The 21713-nt window shown below is 27.4% G+C and overlaps 1 protein-coding gene and 1 pseudogene across 2 annotated transcripts; both read left to right on the top strand.

Moving 5' to 3' along the window:
- The first annotated feature begins 1727 nt into the window (after positions 1-1727).
- LOC145967816 (uncharacterized) lies at positions 1728-13187 on the top strand (annotated as a pseudogene). Its single transcript, XR_014437573.1, has 17 exons — positions 1728-2045; positions 2190-2535; positions 2668-2964; positions 3485-3637; positions 4015-4379; positions 4494-4989; positions 6735-6810; positions 7228-7752; positions 7821-8175; positions 8264-8442; positions 8559-8850; positions 9087-9151; positions 10018-10259; positions 10579-10733; positions 10809-10982; positions 11161-11292; positions 12896-13187. The product of XR_014437573.1 is annotated as an uncharacterized LOC145967816 (transcript).
- LOC145971521 (uncharacterized) lies at positions 11367-20953 on the top strand. The gene is made up of 3 exons (XM_083099300.1): positions 11367-11539; positions 17114-17228; positions 17455-20953. The coding sequence occupies exon 3, from the start codon at positions 18344-18346 to the stop codon at positions 20951-20953; it is 2610 nt and encodes an 869-aa protein (XP_082955426.1). The 5' UTR covers positions 11367-11539; positions 17114-17228; positions 17455-18343.
- The last annotated feature ends 760 nt before the right edge of the window (positions 20954-21713 follow it).

Here is a 21713-nt window from a genome sequence, read left to right as displayed (position 1 = left end):
AATTAGCTTTTATTTAAATCGTTTTTATTTACATCTAGATTAAAAGTAATTTTTACTTCGATTAATATTAATTTTAACTTATTATTAAATTATTAAATTAAAATTAATTTTAATTAAATTATTAGTTTAAAGTTAGTTTCGATTCAAATTAATTAATTAAAATTATGTTTTAATTTGAATTAATTTTACTTTAAATTGTTGAATTAAAAATAATTTTTATTAAAATTATAAGATTAAAATTTTTTTTTATTTTCAAATTAATATTAAATTAAATTAATTATACTAATTTAATTAATTTTAAACTGAAATAAATAAAAACTGATAAAGTATTATTATAATAATTATTATTATTTAATTATTATTTATTGATACAAAAATTAAAATTGATTTTAATATGAAAATTGACATTGGTTTTCTCTTAAATTAAAGTTGGCTCTAATTTGAACTAAAATTGACTTTGGCTTGATGTTGAATTGAAATTGACTTTGATTTAGATTATTTAATTATTTTATTAAACTAATAATTAATTATGCCTCGAAGAAAAGTAGTTCGAACTGTTGAAGAAGAAGAAGAATTCCAGTGTAATAAACGAGAAAGAAAAGCAAAATCTCAAATGGAAAGACGGAAAATGAAACGAATGATAACTAAAAAAGATTGTCAATCTTTATCAAATAGCAGTGAGATTTGTCCAAATATAGCGCAAACTTTAACAAGCTTCTCGAGAAATATAGTAATAGATCATGTTGTTTCACAATTGGTTAATTCACCTATGAAGTATTATCTCCAACGAATAATGTTAATGTTAACGATGATACTGATATAATTAGAAATGTTCACAATTCAACTACAGAAACTTTATTAAATAACAATATTACTTTCTCTATACCTAGCACATCAAATAGTACAAGCTTCTCGAGAAATATAGTAATAGATCATGTTGTTTCACAATCGGTTAATTCACCTATGAAAGTATTATCTCCAACGAATAATGTTAATGTTAACGATGATACTGATATAATTAGAAATGTTCACAATTTAACTACAGAAACTTTATTAAATAACAATATTACTTTCTCTATACCTAGCACATCAAATAGTACACACAATATAGTTGATAAAAGTAAAGTTGTAAATCGTATTGCACAATGTCGAGCTTTAAAAAAGACGATATGTTAATATATATTAATAAGTTTTCTACTACTCAACTACAAAATATTATAGAGTATTACATAGGAGAAATGAATATATGTTGTGAACATTGTGGTGCAAAACATTTTAATTCTGAAAAAGTAGCTAATAAGGGTAATTCATTTAACGATTGTTGCAGCCATGGTTCTGTTAAGTTAGATTCTTTACCACAACCTCCGTATGAACTTCATGAATTATTTATTGGAAATCATCAAAAATCAAGTCATTTTTATAATCATATTCGTGGTTACAATAATACATTTTCATTTGCGTCATTTAATGCAAACTTAGCAGATTTTAGTGCGCAAAGACGTGGACCTTAATGTTTTAAAATTCAAGGACAAATTTATTATCAAATTAATACTGCGTTATATCCCTCATCTAACGAAATGCCAAGTTATGGTCAACTTTTTATCGTGGATAATAATGAAGCAACAGAATGTCGATTACATCGAAATTCGAATCTTGATAAAGAAATTTTACATATAATAGATAATATAATGCGTACGAATAATGTTTTTGCACAATCTTACCGAATGATGCATGAAGAAATTGAACAAATCACTGAAAATAATAATATACGTGAATTACAATTGGGATTTTTGACAAAAAAAGGCATCGATCGTGGCCGATACAATGTGCAAAGAGTAAATGAAGTTGCAGCTGTTTTTTCTACTACAGCAGATGGTGAAATTTCGGAAACTTATGTAACAATTTATAATAAAAATACTAAAACATTAAAACAAGTCAGTACGATGGATCCAAATGTAGAACCATGGATTTATCCATTGTATTACCCATACGGTAATAATCAAGGTTGGCATGATAATTTACAACGTAAGAATAGTAATAAACGAGTAAGTAGAGCTGCATACGTAAAATATCGAATAGCTATACGTGATAATTTTAATATTTTCATTATGGGAAGACGATTATTTCAACAATGGCTTGTAGATAGTTATATAAAAATTGAAAAAGACCGAATTAATTATTGTAAACAGAATCAAAAACAATTGCGAGCTGAGACATATCAAGGATTAATTGATTATTTAGCAAACACCGCCAATAATAACGATGCTCACATTGGAAAAATGATTATACTTCCATCGACATTTGTGGGTTCACCGCGTAATATGTTGCAACATTATCAAGATGCGATGGCTATTGTTCGGAAATATGGAAAACCAGATATCTTTGTTACTATGACTTGTAATCCAAATTGGCGCGAAATTAAAGAAAATTTACTTCCAAATCAACAACCTGCAGATAGGCCAGATATATGTGCTCGAGTATTTAATATAAAAAAAAATTATTTAATCGATGTTATCGTTAGACAAAAATTTTTTGGTGAAGTTTTAGCATACGTTTATGTAATAGAATTTCAAAAACGTGGATTACCACATATACATTTATTGATTACATTAAAACAGAATTGTAAAATATCAAATTCTGAAATAGTTGATAAATTTATTTCTGCAGAAATTCCTGATCCTAATGAAAATAAAAGTTTACATAATGTTGTAATGAAACATATGATTCATGGGCCATGTGGAAATTGGTGTTTAATAAATGATAAATGTTCAAAACATTTTCCAAAACCATTTCGACCTGAAACAACTATGGATGAAGATGGTTATCCACAATATCGTCGAAGAAATAATGGATTGCTGTACGAAAGACCTAGACGATATGTTGTTGATAATAGATATGTTGTTCCATATAATCCAACACTCTTACTTTTATTTAATAGTCATATTAATGTTGAAATAGTTTCGAGTACAAAATCTGTAAAATATTTATATAAATATATTTATAAGGGTCACGATGCTGCGTCTATAATTATTGGAGAAAATATAGATAAAACAATAATATATGATGAAATTCAAGATTTTATCGAAGCTCGATATGTTGGACCCGTAGAAGCGTGTTGGCGCATTTTAAGTAAACCTTTACAAGAAAAAAGTCACGCTATATTTCGTTTACCAGTTCATTTACCAAACGAACATAATGTTATAATCGATGATAATATTAATAATGATGCGATAAGATTTGCTGTAGAACGAGTAACAATTATTGGATTATTTTCAGTTAAATGCTCGAGATGAGGAAGCAAAACAATATTTATACAGTGATATTCCATCTCATTATGTATTTAAAAAAATTACAATTAACGGCAGAACTATTAATCGCTGGGAGAAACGTCAAAGATATTTTAATTGTATTGATCGTATGTATTCCGTTAGCCCATCTCAAATAGAATTGTTTCATTTACATATACTTTTACTACATGTTAAAGGAGCTACAAATTTTCAACAATTAAGAACAGTTAATAACGAGATACATCAAACTTTTACTGCTGCATGTTTAGCATTAGGACTCATAGAAGATGATGAAGAATGGTATCGCGCAATGAATGAAGCAAAAATTTGGATGATGCCAAGACGACTTCGTAATTTATTCGTACGAATTTTTATTCATTGTCAACCAATTCATCCGAAAAAGTTATGGGATGAGTTTAAAAAAGATATGTCAGAAGATTATATAAGACGATTTGGACCTATAATAGGAATAAAGAAGGTTTATAATTATATTATTAATTTACTTCAAAAAGAAGGATCAAATATTGCTAATTTTCTTGAAATTGAACAAGAGATAGAAGAACAAGAAATAAACGACGAAGAACAAATTGAAGAATATTATAAGATGATATATCGATAGGTATGCGATAATATGAACAATTAAATATAGAACAAAAAGAAATTGTTGATACTATTTTAATAGCAACAAGTAACAATAGTAATAACTGTTTTTATATTGATGGTCCAGGTAGATCTGATAAAACTTTCATTTATACAACCTTGTATTATCTACTTAAAAGTAGAGGAAAAATAATTAATACGATGGCATTTACTGGTATTGCTGCAACATTACTTCCAAATGGGAAAACAATACATAAAGTTTTTGGATTACCTGTACCTCTTTTCGCTGATTCTACATCAAACATTAAAGTTCAATCTAAAGAGGCTGAAAATTTAAAACTTGTAGATATTTTTATTATAGACGAAGCTCCTATGGCACCACGCTATGTATTAGAAATAATGGATCGAACATTACGTGATATAATGCAAAATGATTTATATTTTGGTGGTAAAATCGTTCTTCTTGGTGGAGATTTTAGACAATTATTACCTGTAAAAGAAAGAGCTACGCGTTGTGAAATTATAAATTTATCGATAAAATTTAGTATTCTATGGAAGCAATTTAAAATATTTTCATTGACACAAAATATGAGAACTTTACCACAGGAAAAAGAATTTGCACAATTTTTACTAAATTTAGGTAATGGTTCTTTAAATGATCATTCAGATAATATCCATATTCCAGAAAAATGTATAGCAAACGCAAATTTGGATATGGTTAAAGACATGTACAGAGACATTATAAAACATAAACAATATAAAACTATGGCTAATTACGTTATATTATCTGCAAGAAATGTCGATGTTAATGAAATAAATGAAAAAGTAGTAAATTTGTTGGATGAAACGACGGAAAGAGTTTATACAAGTATAGATACTCTTGAAACGACTGGAGATAATCAAGATATATATGAAACAATTCCGATAGAATATCTCAACTCTTTAAATCCAATGTGTCTTCCACCTTATCAATTATGCTTAAGAAAATATATTATTGTCATGCTTATTAGAAATCTTAGTATCAGCGAAGGTTTATGCAATGGTACAAGATTATTGATTTTAGATTTAAGTAATAACTTATTACGCTCTGAAATTTTAACAGGTAATAAGATTGGAGAAATAGTTTTTCTTAATCGTATCACTTTATATTGCGAAAATGTATATCCATTTACTTTTAAAAGAAGACAATTTCCAGTGAAATTGGCATTTGCTATGACAATAAATAAATCACAAGGACAAACTTTCGAAAAAATTGCAATAGATCTTCGAAAAAATATTTTCAATCATGGACAACTGTATGTAGCATTTTCACGAGTTCGTTCTTGGGATTCATTAAAAGTTTATTTAAAGGATGATAATTTGTCCAAAAAAATAAAAAACTATGTTTATAAAGAAATATTTGATTAGTAAAACATAACAAACGAAAAAGTGATATATAATTATGTTATAATAATGTCAAAGATAAGAAAGTAAATAAAAATTAAAAGAATTTTTGTTTTAAATATTTGTATGTGTAATTTAATTAAAAAATAATAATTATCGTTTTATAACATTTTAATTGCATTTAGAATAAAAATTAAAAAATAAAAAACAAATAAAAAATTTTAATATTAATTTTAATTTTTTTAAATTAACGAATGAAACTTATATTTTAATTGAATTTTAAAATTAATAAAATTTATTTAAAATTAATTTATGAATTCATTTAATTTATAATAATTAAAATAAATCATCATTAATTATTAATTACTTATTAATCATTTGATTATATTTAATTTTTTATATTATTTAAGTAATGACCAAAAATGGCGCGCGCGTTAGCGCGCGCTGCGTGCTAGTCTACTATAAAAAAAGTCATTTGTACCCTGAAGTGCCTGTTATATCGTTCGTATTGTTGCCGCTTTTCCGCGTATGTGATTGGCGGTCGATTCGAGGTACGAGGCGAACTTGATCGCGGTTATGATAATGACAGTTCGTATCGTGTCAGTTTAACAGTGATAAAGGTTAAATGTTGTAGTGATCGCGGTGTTAATATCTCTTAAGAGCTTGTGTCGTGTCACGCAAGATTTAGTAGAAAATATTTATAAACGAAGGCAAATTTATAAATAGGAAGGATAGAATGAAGCAGTGATGAATGAAAGAAAATAAGTATATATATTATATTGTGTGTAATTAATAATTAATAATTAATAATTGTGTGTAATGTCCTGTCAATATTCATATGTTGTTTATGTTCAGTATTGTTAAATAGTATAAAAGGAAAATATTCATTTCTTTAGATGATAAATAATGATAGTTGTTTTACACGAATCCGTTAAAAGAAAAGATAAAAAAAGGGTAGTCGAGAAGACGTTCTGGATGTTTTGAAGTGTTTGATTGACCATTCAGATTAAAGAAATCTTTCCTCCTTTTACCTAATTGGTCAATCAAACGCTTCAGAGCATCCAGAGCGTCTTCCCGATCGCATCTTATATATATATATATGTATAATGGCGACGGTGCCAGGCCTTGGACGGGATCGGACGTTTGTATATTACGTGTACGAGTCCTTTATTCGCATCAGTTCGCAATTTTTGTGCTTTCCTCTTTCCAAGAGGATTTGATTTTTGATACTGTTCTTTTGCCATTAACAAATCTAGGAGTATGTCAGAATAGATAAGATATTCATGTATAATTGTACATTTTACAGGATTACATGTACGAGTCCTTTGTTCGCATCAGTTCGCAATTTTTGTGCTTTCCTCTTTCCAAGAGGATTTGATTTTTGGTACTGTTCTTTTGCCATTAACAAATCTAGGAGTATGTCAGAATAGATAAGACATTCATGTATAATTGTACATTTTACAGGAATGCCAGAGGGTTATAGTTTCAACTCACCTCTGCAGGAAACATTCTTTAAAGATGATGCTAATCATAATCCACAGTAGTTCGATGAACAAATCGTTTCTGCAGGTTTCGTAATGGATGGCATAAGGAAATAACAAAAAATAAAAGTGAATATTATGAAACATATTACTCTTGTTATTTTTGAGATTTTTGAGTGAGTTTGCGCTGTATATAGTGCTTCGATAGATATGAAAATAAATTTTGGTGTGGATCCAGATGGTGCAATTTTAGTTGCTGATATATTATTGATAATGATTCCTGGAGACTGTGGACTTCTGGAGATGAGAAACTGATGAAAGACAAGCAGGTAAAAATCTTTTTAGTGAGCAATTTATGTTTTTTGTTATTATGTTTCAATGTTACACTTTTTTATTTAAGAGTATTTAAGATTGTTTTATCTGTTATCAGGTATACAGAGATTTATCCTATGTAATACAACAATTGAGAAACAGTAAAACAGCGAGTTACAAAAAGTCGAGCGAGAATTATCAAATCTACCTACTTTGACTGAGATACAAAAGAAGCTCTCTGTGTTTTATCAAGTTGCAGTTGAATATCTGGAAGACGTTAAATTTTTAAATCCCTGTTTGTTTGAATTTAAAAAATCAGCAAAAGCTTTGACCGAAGGCAGAGTCTTGTTAATATCATACGCGAATCATTACAACAAATTAGGTTTATTACTGCAAGTCGTGCATCATAAAAGTTCTACTCAATACTTGTTGTCAACTTGAGTATTGATACTCAAGAATGCGGATGCATCCAACTCCAAAGCTGCTGAATTCAAGAGTCCTCAGATGTACGAAAAATGATGCGAAATTATTGGCTTAACGAAGAAAAGGCTATTTGTTCCGAGCACTAATGCAGCGCACGAGGTAACTTTGTACTCATGGCATATATTGAAAATAACCAAGTGCCAGATAAAAGTCGATTGCTCTTTAGTGCTGAATGATTGGGAAAAGCGGCAAATCTCACGATTTAAGTAAGAATTAATATAACAAAGCAGCAAAAATTTTTATATCTTATTCATTTGCTATTTCCTTTCTCTAGAAACGACCCATCAGGGCAGACTTGTCAAATGGTGGTTCAAGAATTAACTTCTTTATCATTTAATGCTGCTGCCAATGCTCAAATTTTATGTCCTTATGTCGAACCTATATCGAAAAGCAATTTTCAATTAAGAATAAAGCATAGAGACAAGTTAAAAGTCAAGCTTAACGACATGAGATGTATAGAAATACCAAATTTCGAAGAACAGTTTAGACCTGTATGCGAAATCAACTCGAAGATAAAAAACGGCAACTCCGGCTTAAACTTAACGATGAAGGAATGGCACTGTATCTAGATTATCTGAATATGGTGGCATTGCTCAAACAATTGAAAAATATAGATAGCAATGAAAGAGGTTTATTATGATAAAAGTATTTCTATATATGTAATAGCATTGCATGTGAATAATATTTCTTTCTAACACAATTAATATTGATTTGCAGTTGCTTTAAAAGGAAGAGTCGCGTTGCAAATGGGTAGGAACGAATTGCTGATAACGGAGCTGGTTCTCAAGAATGTGTTAACAGTTTTACAACCAGCAGAAATAGTAGCGCTGCTATCAACACTGATCTTTCAACAATGCACAGATTCAGAATCTACACTCACACCGAATCTTGCTAATGTACATGTCATCAATTGTCTTTTTTTTTGGAATAAATAATTAATAAAGTTTAAAGAAAATTACATATCGAATAATTAAGAGCATCGGAAAGCTAAAACAATGTTCTTTTTTTCCAGGGTTGTGAGATAATGAACAAGGTGCATGCGGAATTGGAACGTTTAGAGCAGCAATATCAATTGTCGACTATACCGCCATTAAATTTCGGTTTGGTGGAAGTTCTGTCTACGAATGGGCGCAAGCTAAATCGCGGAGATCATGAAAATGACGAATGTTCAAGAGGGAATTATCGTTCGATACATACAGCAACTCGGCGAAACCTTGAGAGATGTTAAAGATGCGGCTGCGACTATAAGTGATCCGATTTTGAAAGAAAAAATGGAAGAAGCCTCGACTGCAATCAAACGCGAAGTATAAAATAATTGAAATGTCTAAAAGACATTTTAAAAAATTCTCTCTTTCTAATAATTTTTTATTTTCACATCGTAAATAGTTGGCAAGCCAAGTGTGACTTATATGTTTAAAATATATTATAATTATATATTTTTGTTTATATATTTAATGTCTTAAGGGGATCCTAAAGTGACTTTTTTACCGATATAACATTATATTTCTTTTGTACCGAAATCTTTTTATTAATTGCACAGAATAGTAAATGCTTCTCCACGATTAAAGTACACACAGAAACAAACCAGAAACCTCCCGATTTTATGTTAAAAACCAAAAAAAATTGAAAAATCGTAAAAAAGTCGTAACAATATTTGCTTAATATAAAAGTTTTGCAGTTTGTATGTACAAAATAAGATAGGTTCCCGCTAGATATTGCACGAAGGAATATAAATAAACTTTTAGAAATGAGTTTAGAAGCATAATGAAAAAGATTTCGGTTTCTAAACCGAAATCTTTTTCATTATGCTTCTAAACTCATTTCTAAAAGTTTATTTATATTCCTTCGTGCAATATCTAGCGGGGACCTATCTTATTTTGTACATACAAAGCAAATATTGTTACAGAAGCCGATAAAAAAATTGTAATTTTTCAATTTTTTTTGTTTTTTAACATAAAATCGGGAGGTTCCCGGTTTGTTTCTGTGTGTACTTTAATCGTGGAGAAGCATTTACTATTCTGTGCAATTAATAAAAAGATTTCGGTACAAAAGAAATATAATGTTATATCGGTAAAAAAGTCACTTTAGGATCCCCTTAACAAGATATATTGTGTGTGTGAATATGACAATTTGTAGTGAAAAAGGTAAAAATTTTATGAATGTGAAAAATGCTTATTTTACAAAAGTTGTTCAATTTTTTTCGGTATATTTACAAATCTAACACTTGAAACTTATAATTTTCTTTTTTTCTTTCGTAGAAATTGAAAAACATATACAAATATAGAAAATATGTACAATAATAAACTTATTTTAGAAAATCGTACTAAAAAAATCTTTAGGATATTCTCTCTTTTTACCTAAAATTTTTAACAAAAATATCTAAAAGATCAGAGAGAGACTGTTCAACAAATTTTTTATAAGATTCGAAATAGACATTCTGTGATATGTATCTTCAATTTTCATTTTCATAGATTGTATTCTCAACAACCGTCATTCGGTCCTGCTTGCTGTTTGGCAAAACGATGGTTATCAGCACAATTGTTAGATGACACTCACGTATCGGAAGTTGTAATTGAATTGCTTATGGCGTCAATATATTTAATGCCAGAACCTTATAAATTAGCTCAGATGCCGCAAGTGGCATTTCTACGATTTCTAGAAGTTGTTGCAAGATCTCATTGGAATACTGATCCTGTCATCATTAATTTCAATGGTGAAATGACTAAGTTTTGATATATTTCCAATTTTTCATTACTGTAAAAATTTTTGCAAATGAATCATTATAAAATAATTACTTAAATAATTAATTAAATTACTGAAATAATTGATAAAATTTTCTCTTTTTCTTTTTTTACCCGGAAAATTTATTATATATTCTATTTATTATTCTATTATTTATTATATATATTTAGATATATAAAAAGATAAACAGAAATGCAATCTCTTTTATTCCAAATTTATCTATGTGTAATTGCTTTTGAGCTTATTTACATAATATATATATTAATATATTACATTAATTTTTTTTCCAGATGAAGAAATCTCCGCCGTAGAAACATTATTTGATACAACTCGCACTTCGTTACCACCCTTATTCATATCTACCTCTTATGATCAACAGAAATCCTTGCGGACAAGGAGAGCGCCATCTCAGTTGATTTTAAATCGTATGAATGCACTCGCGAAGGTATCATTAAGATTATTTCACAATCTATTGTTCGATAATATAGATATAAAACCTATATTTCGTCCTTCATTGCAGGAATATGATTGTTTGTTATATCTGAAGTCAAATATGAATCCTAGAAAACTGCAGGCGGTCGATGTATCCAATAATGTGGAAATAATTGATCTGCATCCGTATAAAGCGCATTCACTTAAAAAAATTCCAGTCATAGACTTTGATCCTGTGCAATGTTTTCTGAAAGATCTAAGAGTTAGTATTTGAAATAATTAACAAGCGATTGTATTGTTAAATTGTATGAATGGGTTTATACACGCTTTAAAAACAAAAAAAGAAAAAAAATTATATATTTGTATTATCATGATTGACGCTACTGCTATATCTAAATCATTTTTTGTATTCTACATTTATTTTTCTTTTATTTCTCCAGGATTACAATGATTATGCCTTATTCTTCCATGACACTTATAGTGGTATAGTGATTGGAGTTCTGTTGAAACCCGATGTTTTCGAGCGTGAGGATTTTAAAGTGGCAGATATTGTAGAAAACTCGACAGCAATGGTAAACTTGTTTTAAATATATCGGCATGTGAATAATATTTCTTTCTAACACAATTAATATTGATTTGTAGTTGCTTTAAAAGGAAGAGTCGCGTTGCAAATGGGTAGTAACGAATTGCTGATAACAGAGCTGGTTCTCAAAAATGTGTTAACAGTTTTACAATCAGCAGAAATAGTAGCGCTGCTATCAGCACTGATCTTTCAACAACACAGATTCAGAATCTACACTCACACCGAATCTCGCTAATGTACGTATCATCAATTATCTTTTTTTTTAATAATTAATAAAGTTTAAAGAAAATTACATATCAAATAATTAAGAGCATCGGAAAGCTAAAACAATGTTCTTTTTAAATTATAAAATATAAAAGAGTAATTTTCTATTCATTTTGTAATGTTCTTCCATAAAATCTGACATTTTTAAAATATGAGCTAAAGGATAGGATTTCTATTGACATGCGCTTTTAGTATTATAATTATTTTTTTTTACTAGATAAATATATAACCAATAAATGTATCTATTTAATAATATTTAATATTTTTGTGTTAAATACAAAATATTATTTTATAAAATATTCAGTTGTATGTATATAGTTCTTAGTTATACTGTAAGATAAGGGAGATAAAAAAAAATAAATAGAAATCTTCTAATAATATGAAAAGTGCATGTCAATAGAAATCCTATCCTTTAGTTCATATTTTAAAAATGTCAGATTTTATGGAAGAACATTACAAAATGAATAGAAAATTACTCTTTTATATTTTATAATTTAAAAAGAACATTGTTTTAGCTTTTTGATGCTCTTAATTATTTGATATGTAATTTTCTTTAAACTTTATTAATTATTAAAAAAAAAGATAATTGATAAATTACATATTATATTACTATAAATAAACAAAAAATATTATAATTATATTATTATTTATTTATACGATAAATAATATATTATATTATTATAAATAAAAATATTATATAAAATATAATAATATTATTTATTTATTTATATTTTTTATTTATATTATTTACATTAATTCTCAATTCCGATCACTTCACTTTTGACTTTTTTTGCATAATCCAAGTCCTCGTTTGTTGTGTGTAATTATTCAATAAATTATATGTATGTGAAACGCTAAAAGAAAAGATAATGTATTTACATTAATTCATCATTCTATCAATATTCAAGTTTTCTCTTTCTTTTAAAAATAATAATGAAATCTTGAACGTATAAAATTTATTGAGTTATGCGGTAAGCTTCACGAAATGATGTGTTTTGTTATGTGATATGACAGTTTGTGTTATATTGTACGAGGTTAAAAAAAGTGTTGCGCTTTAAAACTTCTGCAAATTTATACAAGAGTAAGTGTGTAGAATATTAAATTAAAATTAATATTTTTTATTGTTAAATTAAGATTAATTTTTATTTCTATTGTTAACTAATAAAAAAATACAAATTAACTTTTATATATTACAACTTATATGTACAACTTTTTTCATTAAATACATTAGATAATTAAATACGTGTAAAAAATTAAATATTAAGAATGTAGCATACAATTTCTATTATAAAATCTTTAATTATAATATTAAATTTCTTCACGCACAGGCAAGAAGCACAATTGCAAAAAAGAAAAAAAGTATATCATGTATACCATATCCGTTCTAATCTGACACACGCCAGTATCAAGAAAGTATATAACGCCTCGATCGATCTCGGTCGATTGCAACTATCAACAATTTTTGTCTTCGGTGAGAGCAACCGCATCTCGTTTCATCATACACACGAGTTAAAATCGACGCGACTAAGCACGACTAGGCTCGACTCATCTTGGCAGCGCGAAGCAAGTATACTAATACAGATGCTCGGCTCAGTAGTAAACACGAAAAATAAAAGAAAAGTTAAATTTTTATCATTATCTTAAGTCCCCCTTGAAACCATACAATTTTTATTTGAAACATTTTTCGTATGTTTTATGTTTTTCAAGATATTTGCTTGCGGAAATTAGAATGGGACACTGCAATGTATACAGGGTGGTGAGTCATTTTAAGTTACCCACCCCAATAACTTTTTTATTTTTGATCGTACAAAAAAATGTTTCAAATAAAAGTTGTTTGACTTAAAGGGGGACAATGATGGCAAAAATTTGACCTTGGATAGTCATTTGAGAGTTACATAAAAGTCACCTTCAATTTCTTAATTATAAATTCCCATTTTTTATCGCATATTCTTGTAACTTATCTCGAGAGCTTTCCAAAACACTATAAGAAAGTATTTTTCTCTTAAATATTTTTTAAGTTATAAAGTTTGAAGTTAATAATTTTTTGACATAAAATATAAAATATCTTGTAAAATATTCAGTTTTTAGTAATCTTACCTTATACTTTTATGCTTGGAATAATAAGACCAATCAATTGGTATAAAGAAAACACATAGTTACTTTTTTAAGAAAAATTACGCAGCTGTATGTTTCAAATTACATATTTTTTTTAAGCAACTATATGTTTTCTTTGCATCAATTGATTAATCCCATTATTCCATGCATAAAAGTATTAAGGTAACATTACTGAAAACTGAATATTTTACAAGATATTTTACAATTTTATGTCAAAAAATTGTTAACTTTAAACTTTATAACTTAAAAAATATTTAAGAGAAAAATACTTTCTTATAGTATTTTGGAAAGCTCTTGAGATAAGCTACAAGAATGTGCATTAAAAAATATGCATTTCCATTTAAGAAATTGAAGGAGACTTTGTAATCTTCAAACGATTGTCTAAAGTCAAACCAATAATATTATCTTATGTTCCTCTCGAAGTTAAAAAATTTGTATGAAACATTTTTTCGTATCTTTCATACTTTCTAAAATATTTAAATGGATAAATTAAAATAAGCCACCTTGTATATGTATATAAGATGTTTCATTTATCTCTTACACCTTAAATAATTTTTTTATTTTTGATTGTATAACAAAATGTTTCAAATAAAAGTTGTTTGACTTGAAGGGGAACAGAAGATGTCGCTACTAATATTTTTTTAAAAGATCAATGTTAATTATGTTTATTTAAATAAAATTACTATATTTTTTTATATAAATTGATTCTACGTAACATTCTGTGTAAAAAGTTATAAGGGTAAAATGACTAAAAAATGAATAGTTTACGAGATATTTTATATTTTAATTTGACATAATCTTACGTAAATTATGAAATATCTCATAAAATATTCATTTTCCAATCTTATCTTTTAATACTTTTATGCACAAAATAACGAGAGGAATCGATTGGTGCAAAGAAAACACATAGTTGTTTTAAAAAATATATAATTTATACATAACCATCAACTACATATTTTTTTTTAATAACTATAGATGTTTTTTTTACATCAATCGATTTCTCTCATTATTTTGTGTATAAAAGTATTAAGGTGAAATAATAGGAAAATGAATATTTTACGAGATATTGCATATTGAAAAAATTCTGAAAATTTCATGACTTTATAGTCGTCCACGGATAAAACAAGGATGGAACCAAAAATGCCACTACATTAGCTTTAAAGTAGGAAGCTTTTCCTTTAAAATGTCGTCAAGAACATTGTTCTATCGTACTTAGGAACCGAGTTATAACGCGAATGTCGGCGGTATTGCTCAAAATTATGCAAAACGCAAGGTCATTTGAAAACGCGATAACTCGGCTCCTAGGTATGATAGAACAATGTTCTTAGCAGCATTTTAAAGGGAAAGCTTCCCACTTTAAAGCTAATGTGGTGATATTTTTGGTTTCATCCCTGCTACAAAGACGACTACAAAGTCATGAAATTTTCAGAATTTTTTCACGATCTGATTTTGGAGTTCACACGAAACATAGTTCGATGAGATGAATAATGCGATCTTACCCTCTTTAAAGTAGAGGCTTCATCCATTAAAATACGCCCAAGAATATTGTTCTACGACCTCCCTAAGCGAAGATATGACTTCTTGAAAATCATCAAATTTTGCAATTTTTAAAGTGTTCCCCTAATTTTTTTGAGTAATGTATTATAGTGTTTTGGAAAGCTCTCAAGATAAGCTACAAAAATATGCAATAAAATGTAGGGGTTTCCATTTAAAAAATTCAAAATAATTTTTTCGTGATCTTGATGGTGCTATTCAAGGTTATATTAATATTACTATGTAATGCGCCATTTAAAGCTCTACAAGTTATGTCTGAAAGATTTTTTTCTAACATGCATAGTTTATGAAATATTCAACTGTTTTCAGACTTTTGGAATACTCTATATGTATACAGGATGTCCCATTTTAAAAGTTCCACCCTCATAACTCATCAGGATCAACGTTTGAAGGAACACGACTTGGATAAAAGTTGTAGGGAACAAAGGAGGCTATCTAATAGTGACCTTGGATTCGACATTAAAGGTCATTTTCAAGGTCATTTGAAGGTAACATTTAATTTTTTAAATGGAACTCCCTATTTTTTACTTATTCCTGTAGCTTATGTCGAAAGCTTTCCAAAACACTATAATTTAGTTTTCATTAAGTACTTTCCAAGTTATGAGGCTTGAAATCATTTCTTAATTTTACATAAACCGTAAAATATCTTGTAAAATATTTATTTTTTGATTATCTTACCTTAATACTTTTATGTACAAAATAATGAGAGGAATCAATTGGTGTAAAGAAAATACACAGTTGTTACGAAGAAAAAATATGTAATTGTTAATTGCAAATTACATATTTTTTCTTCGAAACAACTGTGTGTTTTCTTTACACCAATTGATTCCTCTCATTATTTTGTACATAAAAGTATTAAGGTAAGAATCGAAAAATGAATATTTTACTAGATATTTTATGGTTTATGTAAAATTTAAAAATTATTTCAAGTCTCATAACTCAAAAAGCACTCAATGAAGAAATACTTTATTATAGTGTTTTGGAAAGCTCTCAAGATAAGCTACAGGAATAAGTAAGAAAAAATAGGGGGTTCCATTTAAAAAATTGAAGGTGACCTTCAAATGACCTTGAAAATGACTTTTAATGTCGAATCCAAGGTCACAATTAGATAGCCCCCTTTGTTCCCTACAACTTTTATCCGAGTCGTTTTCCTTCAAACGTTGGTCCTGAAAAGTTATGAGGGTGGAACTTTTAAAATGGGACACCCTGTATATGTATGTATACATACACATATATATATCAGGGTGTCTCCTGCGTCGAGGTCAATCGCTCAGGAGATGAATGGGAATCCAAAAACAAGAAGCGTCGTCTACAATAGGTGGAATAAGCTTGACGTAAGAAGTAAGAGTAAGCGTAAGAAATAAAAATAATGCATTTCGCCCTTACTTCAGTTCTCTTAAACCGAAAATAGTTCTCTTACTCTTAAGAGAACTATTTCCGATTTAAGAGAGCTGGAATAAGGGCGTAAGCGAAATGAATTATTTTTATTTCTTACGCCTACTCTTATTTCTTACACCAAGCTTACTCTACTTATTATAGACGACACTAGAAAGATAGTTGATATTGTTAAATATAAATCCAGAAATGTGTTGTTTTCGAGTTATTGCCATTCTTACGTTGAAATTTGAAATTGCTTTGTTTTCGAATTTTTTTTATCAAAATTGAAATAAAAGATAGTTTTTATGTTTTATAACATATAATTAATTTAATTATGTTATGAAATTCATTAAAACCATCTCTTGTTTTAATTTTGACAAAATAAGATTGAAACATTTTTTAATACATTATGTTCAATACTCATAATGGAGATTATAAATTTCCAATGAAATTTATCTAATATCTATATATTTAAACATATAAATATTTACTTTTTGCAGTTTAAAGAGAAAGAAAAAGAGAGAGAGAAGAAAGAGAGAGAGAGAGAGAGAAAGAACAAAAGAAAGTGAAAAAAAAGAAAAGTAAAAAAAAAGAAAAAAGTAGAGACACAAAAAGGTTTGTATATATTTTTTAAAATTATTTTAATATATCCAATTCTCTTTTTACATGATTTATATATTTTTTTTAAGTAATTCTTTTCACACGATTTTTTTAAATAATTAGATTTTTTAAATTATTTTATAATTTTTTATGTATATATACAAATCTTATAATATTGTAAAAGTAGAAAAAAAATTAAATTATTTACATAATTATTAATATTTAATATTTTCTTTTTCAGAGATCCAACGGAATAAGTTAAAAGTAGAAAGTAAGCTAATCATAGTATTGAATTGAATTTTATTTTTATTTATTTAATTATTTAATTAAAATTGGCTTTAACTTGAATTAAAATTAATTTTGATTTAATTTGAAATTGACCTTAATTTGAATTGAAATTGGCTTTGACTTGAATTAAAATTGGATTTGACTTGGATTGAAATTGGATTCGATTTGATTTGAAATTGGCTTTGGCTTGATTTGAAATTGGTTTTGACTTGATTTGAAATTGGCTTTGACTTGATTTAAAATTGGCTTTGACTTAATTTGAAATTGGCTTTGATTTAATTTAAAATTGGCTTTAATTTGGATTATTAAATTGAAATTGATTTTGACTTAAATTGTTGAAATAAATTTAAAATTAATTTTTATAAAATTATTGTATTCAATTATTTTTGATTTTTAAATTAATGTCAAGTTGAAATATAATTAAACTAATTTGATAATAATTATATAAACGAAATTAATATTAAATTAAATTATTATTAAATTAAATTATTATATTAATGTATATTTATATTGTGATATTAAATTGAAATTTTAATTATTTTAACTATACTTTTATTATTTAATTATTTGATTATTTCATTATCTTATTATTTATTACTTATAAGTTGAATTTTATGTACAAAAAATTAAATAAAAGATTTATTATCATTTTTATTTGAAATTTATATATATTTTATTATATTTTATTATATTATTAATTTGAATTGATATTATCTAAATAATAATTATGAAGAAGAAAGATAGTTCGATCTGTTGAAGAAGAAGAGGAATATCAACGTAACAAACGAGAAAGAAAGGCAAAATGTCAAGCTGAAAGACGAGAAGCAAAGCGAAAAACGCTTATGAAAAATTCTCAATCTTTGTCAAATGATGAAATTTGCTCAAATATAACACAAACTTCTGTAAATTTTTCAAAAAATATAGTAGTAGATTCTCAAACTTCTACTTTACTTACAGAAGTAATATATTCAGCAAATGAAACAGTTACTACTGCGTCACAAGCAATTAATACATCAATCATTACAAATGTTCCTATGATAAAAAATAATAATGAAGTTAGTATAATAAATGATAACATAAAGTTATTTAACATTAACGATGATATTAATATAATTAGAAATGTTCATAACTTAAATATAGAAACTCCAATAAATAGCAATACTATTTGTTCAATACCTAACACATCAAATAGATTAATAAACTTAGATGATAATAGGATTGCAAATTATATTAATTTACAGGAAATAACATCACAAAATGATATAATAAATGATAATAATAAAAGTAAACAAATAAGATGGTACGAAAAAAATCGAGCTTTAAAAAAAGGATATACGGATATTAATCATCACATTATTCAATTAGAAAATATTGTAGAACATTATATAGGAGAAATGAATTTATATTGCGAACATTGTGGTGCGAAACATTTTAATTCTGAAAAAGTAGTTAATAAAGAAAGCTCATTTAACGATTGTTGTAGCCATGGGACTATTGAATTAAATCCTTTACCTCAACCTCCGTATGAACTTTATAAATTATTTACTGGAAATCATCCAAAATCAAATCATTTTTATAATCGTATTCGTGGTTACAATAATACATTTTCATTCGCATCGTTTAATGTAAATATAGCAGATTTTAGTGCGCAAAGATATGGACCTTATTGTTTTAAAATTCAAGGACAAATCTATTATCAAATTAATACCACGTTATATCCGGCACCTAACGAAATACCAAGTTATGGACAACTCTTTATTGTGAATAGTAATGAAGCAACAGAGTGTCGATTACATCAAAATTCGAATCTTGATCAAGAAATTTTATATTCAATAGATAATATAATGCGTACAAATAACATTTTTGCACAATCTTATCGAATGATGCACGAAGAAATTCAAATGCAACAGCAAACATCTGATAACAATATACGTGAATTACAATTAGGATTTTTAACTAAAAAAGGCATCGATCGTGGCCGATACAATGTACATAAGATAAATGAAGTTGCAGCAGTTTTTTCTACTACAGCAGATGGTGAAATTCCTGAAACCTATGTAACAATTTATAATAAAAATACTAAAACATTAAAACAAGTCAGTACGATGGATCCAAATGTAGAACCATGGATTTATCCATTGTATTACCCATACGGTAATCAAGGTTGGCATGATAATTTACAACGTAAGAATAGTAATAAACGAGTAAGTAGAGCTGCATACGTAAAATATCGAATAGCTATACGTGATAATTTTAATATTTTTATTATGGGAAGACGATTATTTCAACAATGGCTTGTAGATAATTATATAAAAATTGAAAAAGACCGAATTAATTATTGTAAACAGAATCAAAAACAATTGCGAGCTGAGACTTATCAAGGATTAATTGATTATTTAGCAAACACCGCCAATAATAACGATGCTCACATTGGAAAAATGATTATACTTCCATCGACATTTGTGGGTTCACCGCGTAATATGTTGCAACATTATCAAGATGCGATGGCTATTGTTCGGAAATATGGAAAACCAGATATCTTTGTTACTATGACTTGTAATCCAAATTGGCGCGAAATTAAAGAAAATTTACTTCCAAATCAACAACCTGCAGATAGGCCAGATATATGTGCTCGAGTATTTAATATAAAAAAAAATTATTTAATCGATGTTATCGTTAGACAAAAATTTTTTGGTGAAGTTTTAGCATACGTTTATGTAATAGAATTTCAAAAACGTGGATTACCACATATACATTTATTGATTACATTAAAACAAAATTGTAAAATATCAAATTCTGAAATAGTTGATAAATTTATTTCTGCAGAAATTCCTGATCCTAATGAAAATGAAAGTTTACATAATGTTGTAATGAAACATATGATTCATGGGCCATGTGGAAATTGGTGTTTAATAAATGATAAATGTTCAAAACATTTTCCAAAACCATTTCGACCTGAAACAACTATGGATGAAGATGGTTATCCACAATATCGTCGAAGAAATAATGGATTGCTGTACGAAAGACCTAGACGATATGTTGTTGATAATAGATATGTTGTTCCATATAATCCAACACTCTTACTTTTATTTAATAGTCATATTAATGTTGAAATAGTTTCGAGTACAAAATCTGTAAAATATTTATATAAATATATTTATAAGGGTCACGATGCTGCGTCTATAATTATTGGAGAAAATATAGATAAAACAATAATATATGATGAAATTCAAGATTTTATCGAAGCTCGATATGTTGGACCCGTAGAAGCGTGTTGGCGCATTTTAAGTAAACCTTTACAAGAAAAAAGTCACGCTATATTTCGTTTACCAGTTCATTTACCAAACGAACATAATGTTATAATCGATGATAATATTAATAATGATGCGATAAGATTTGCTGTAGAACGAGTAACAATTATTGGATTATTTTCAGTTAAATGCTCGAGATGAGGAAGCAAAACAATATTTATACAGTGATATTCCATCTCATTATGTATTTAAAAAAATTACAATTAACGGCAGAACTATTAATCGCTGGGAGAAACGTCAAAGATATTTTAATTGTATTGATCGTATGTATTCCGTTAGCCCATCTCAAATAGAATTGTTTCATTTACGTATACTTTTACTACATGTTAAAGGAGCTACAAATTTTCAACAATTAAGAACAGTTAATAACGAGATACATCAAACTTTTACTGCTGCATGTTTAGCATTAGGACTCATAGAAGATGATGAAGAATGGTATCGCGCAATGAATGAAGCAAAAATTTGGATGATGCCAAGACGACTTCGTAATTTATTCGTACGAATTTTTATTCATTGTCAACCAATTCATCCGAAAAAGTTATGGGATGAGTTTAAAAAAGATATGTCAGAAGATTATATAAGACGATTTGGACCTATAATAGGAATAAAGAAGGTTTATAATTATATTATTAATTTACTTCAAAAAGAAGGATCAAATATTGCTAATTTTCTTGAAATTGAACAAGAGATAGAAGAACAAGAAATAAACGACGAAGAACAAATTGAAGAATATTATAAGATGATATATCGATAGGTATGCGATAATATGAACAATTAAATATAGAACAAAAAGAAATTGTTGATACTATTTTAATAGCAACAAGTAACAATAGTAATAACTGTTTTTATATTGATGGTCCAGGTAGATCTGATAAAACTTTCATTTATACAACCTTGTATT

This window comes from Camponotus vicinus, unplaced genomic scaffold (genome assembly GCF_025532165.1).
Source record: "Camponotus vicinus isolate PSW18456_S1 unplaced genomic scaffold, iyCamVici1.0 SCAF_1, whole genome shotgun sequence".
Classification (NCBI taxonomy): domain Eukaryota; kingdom Metazoa; phylum Arthropoda; class Insecta; order Hymenoptera; family Formicidae; genus Camponotus; species Camponotus vicinus.
This window is presented reverse-complemented; position numbering and strand designations above follow the sequence as displayed.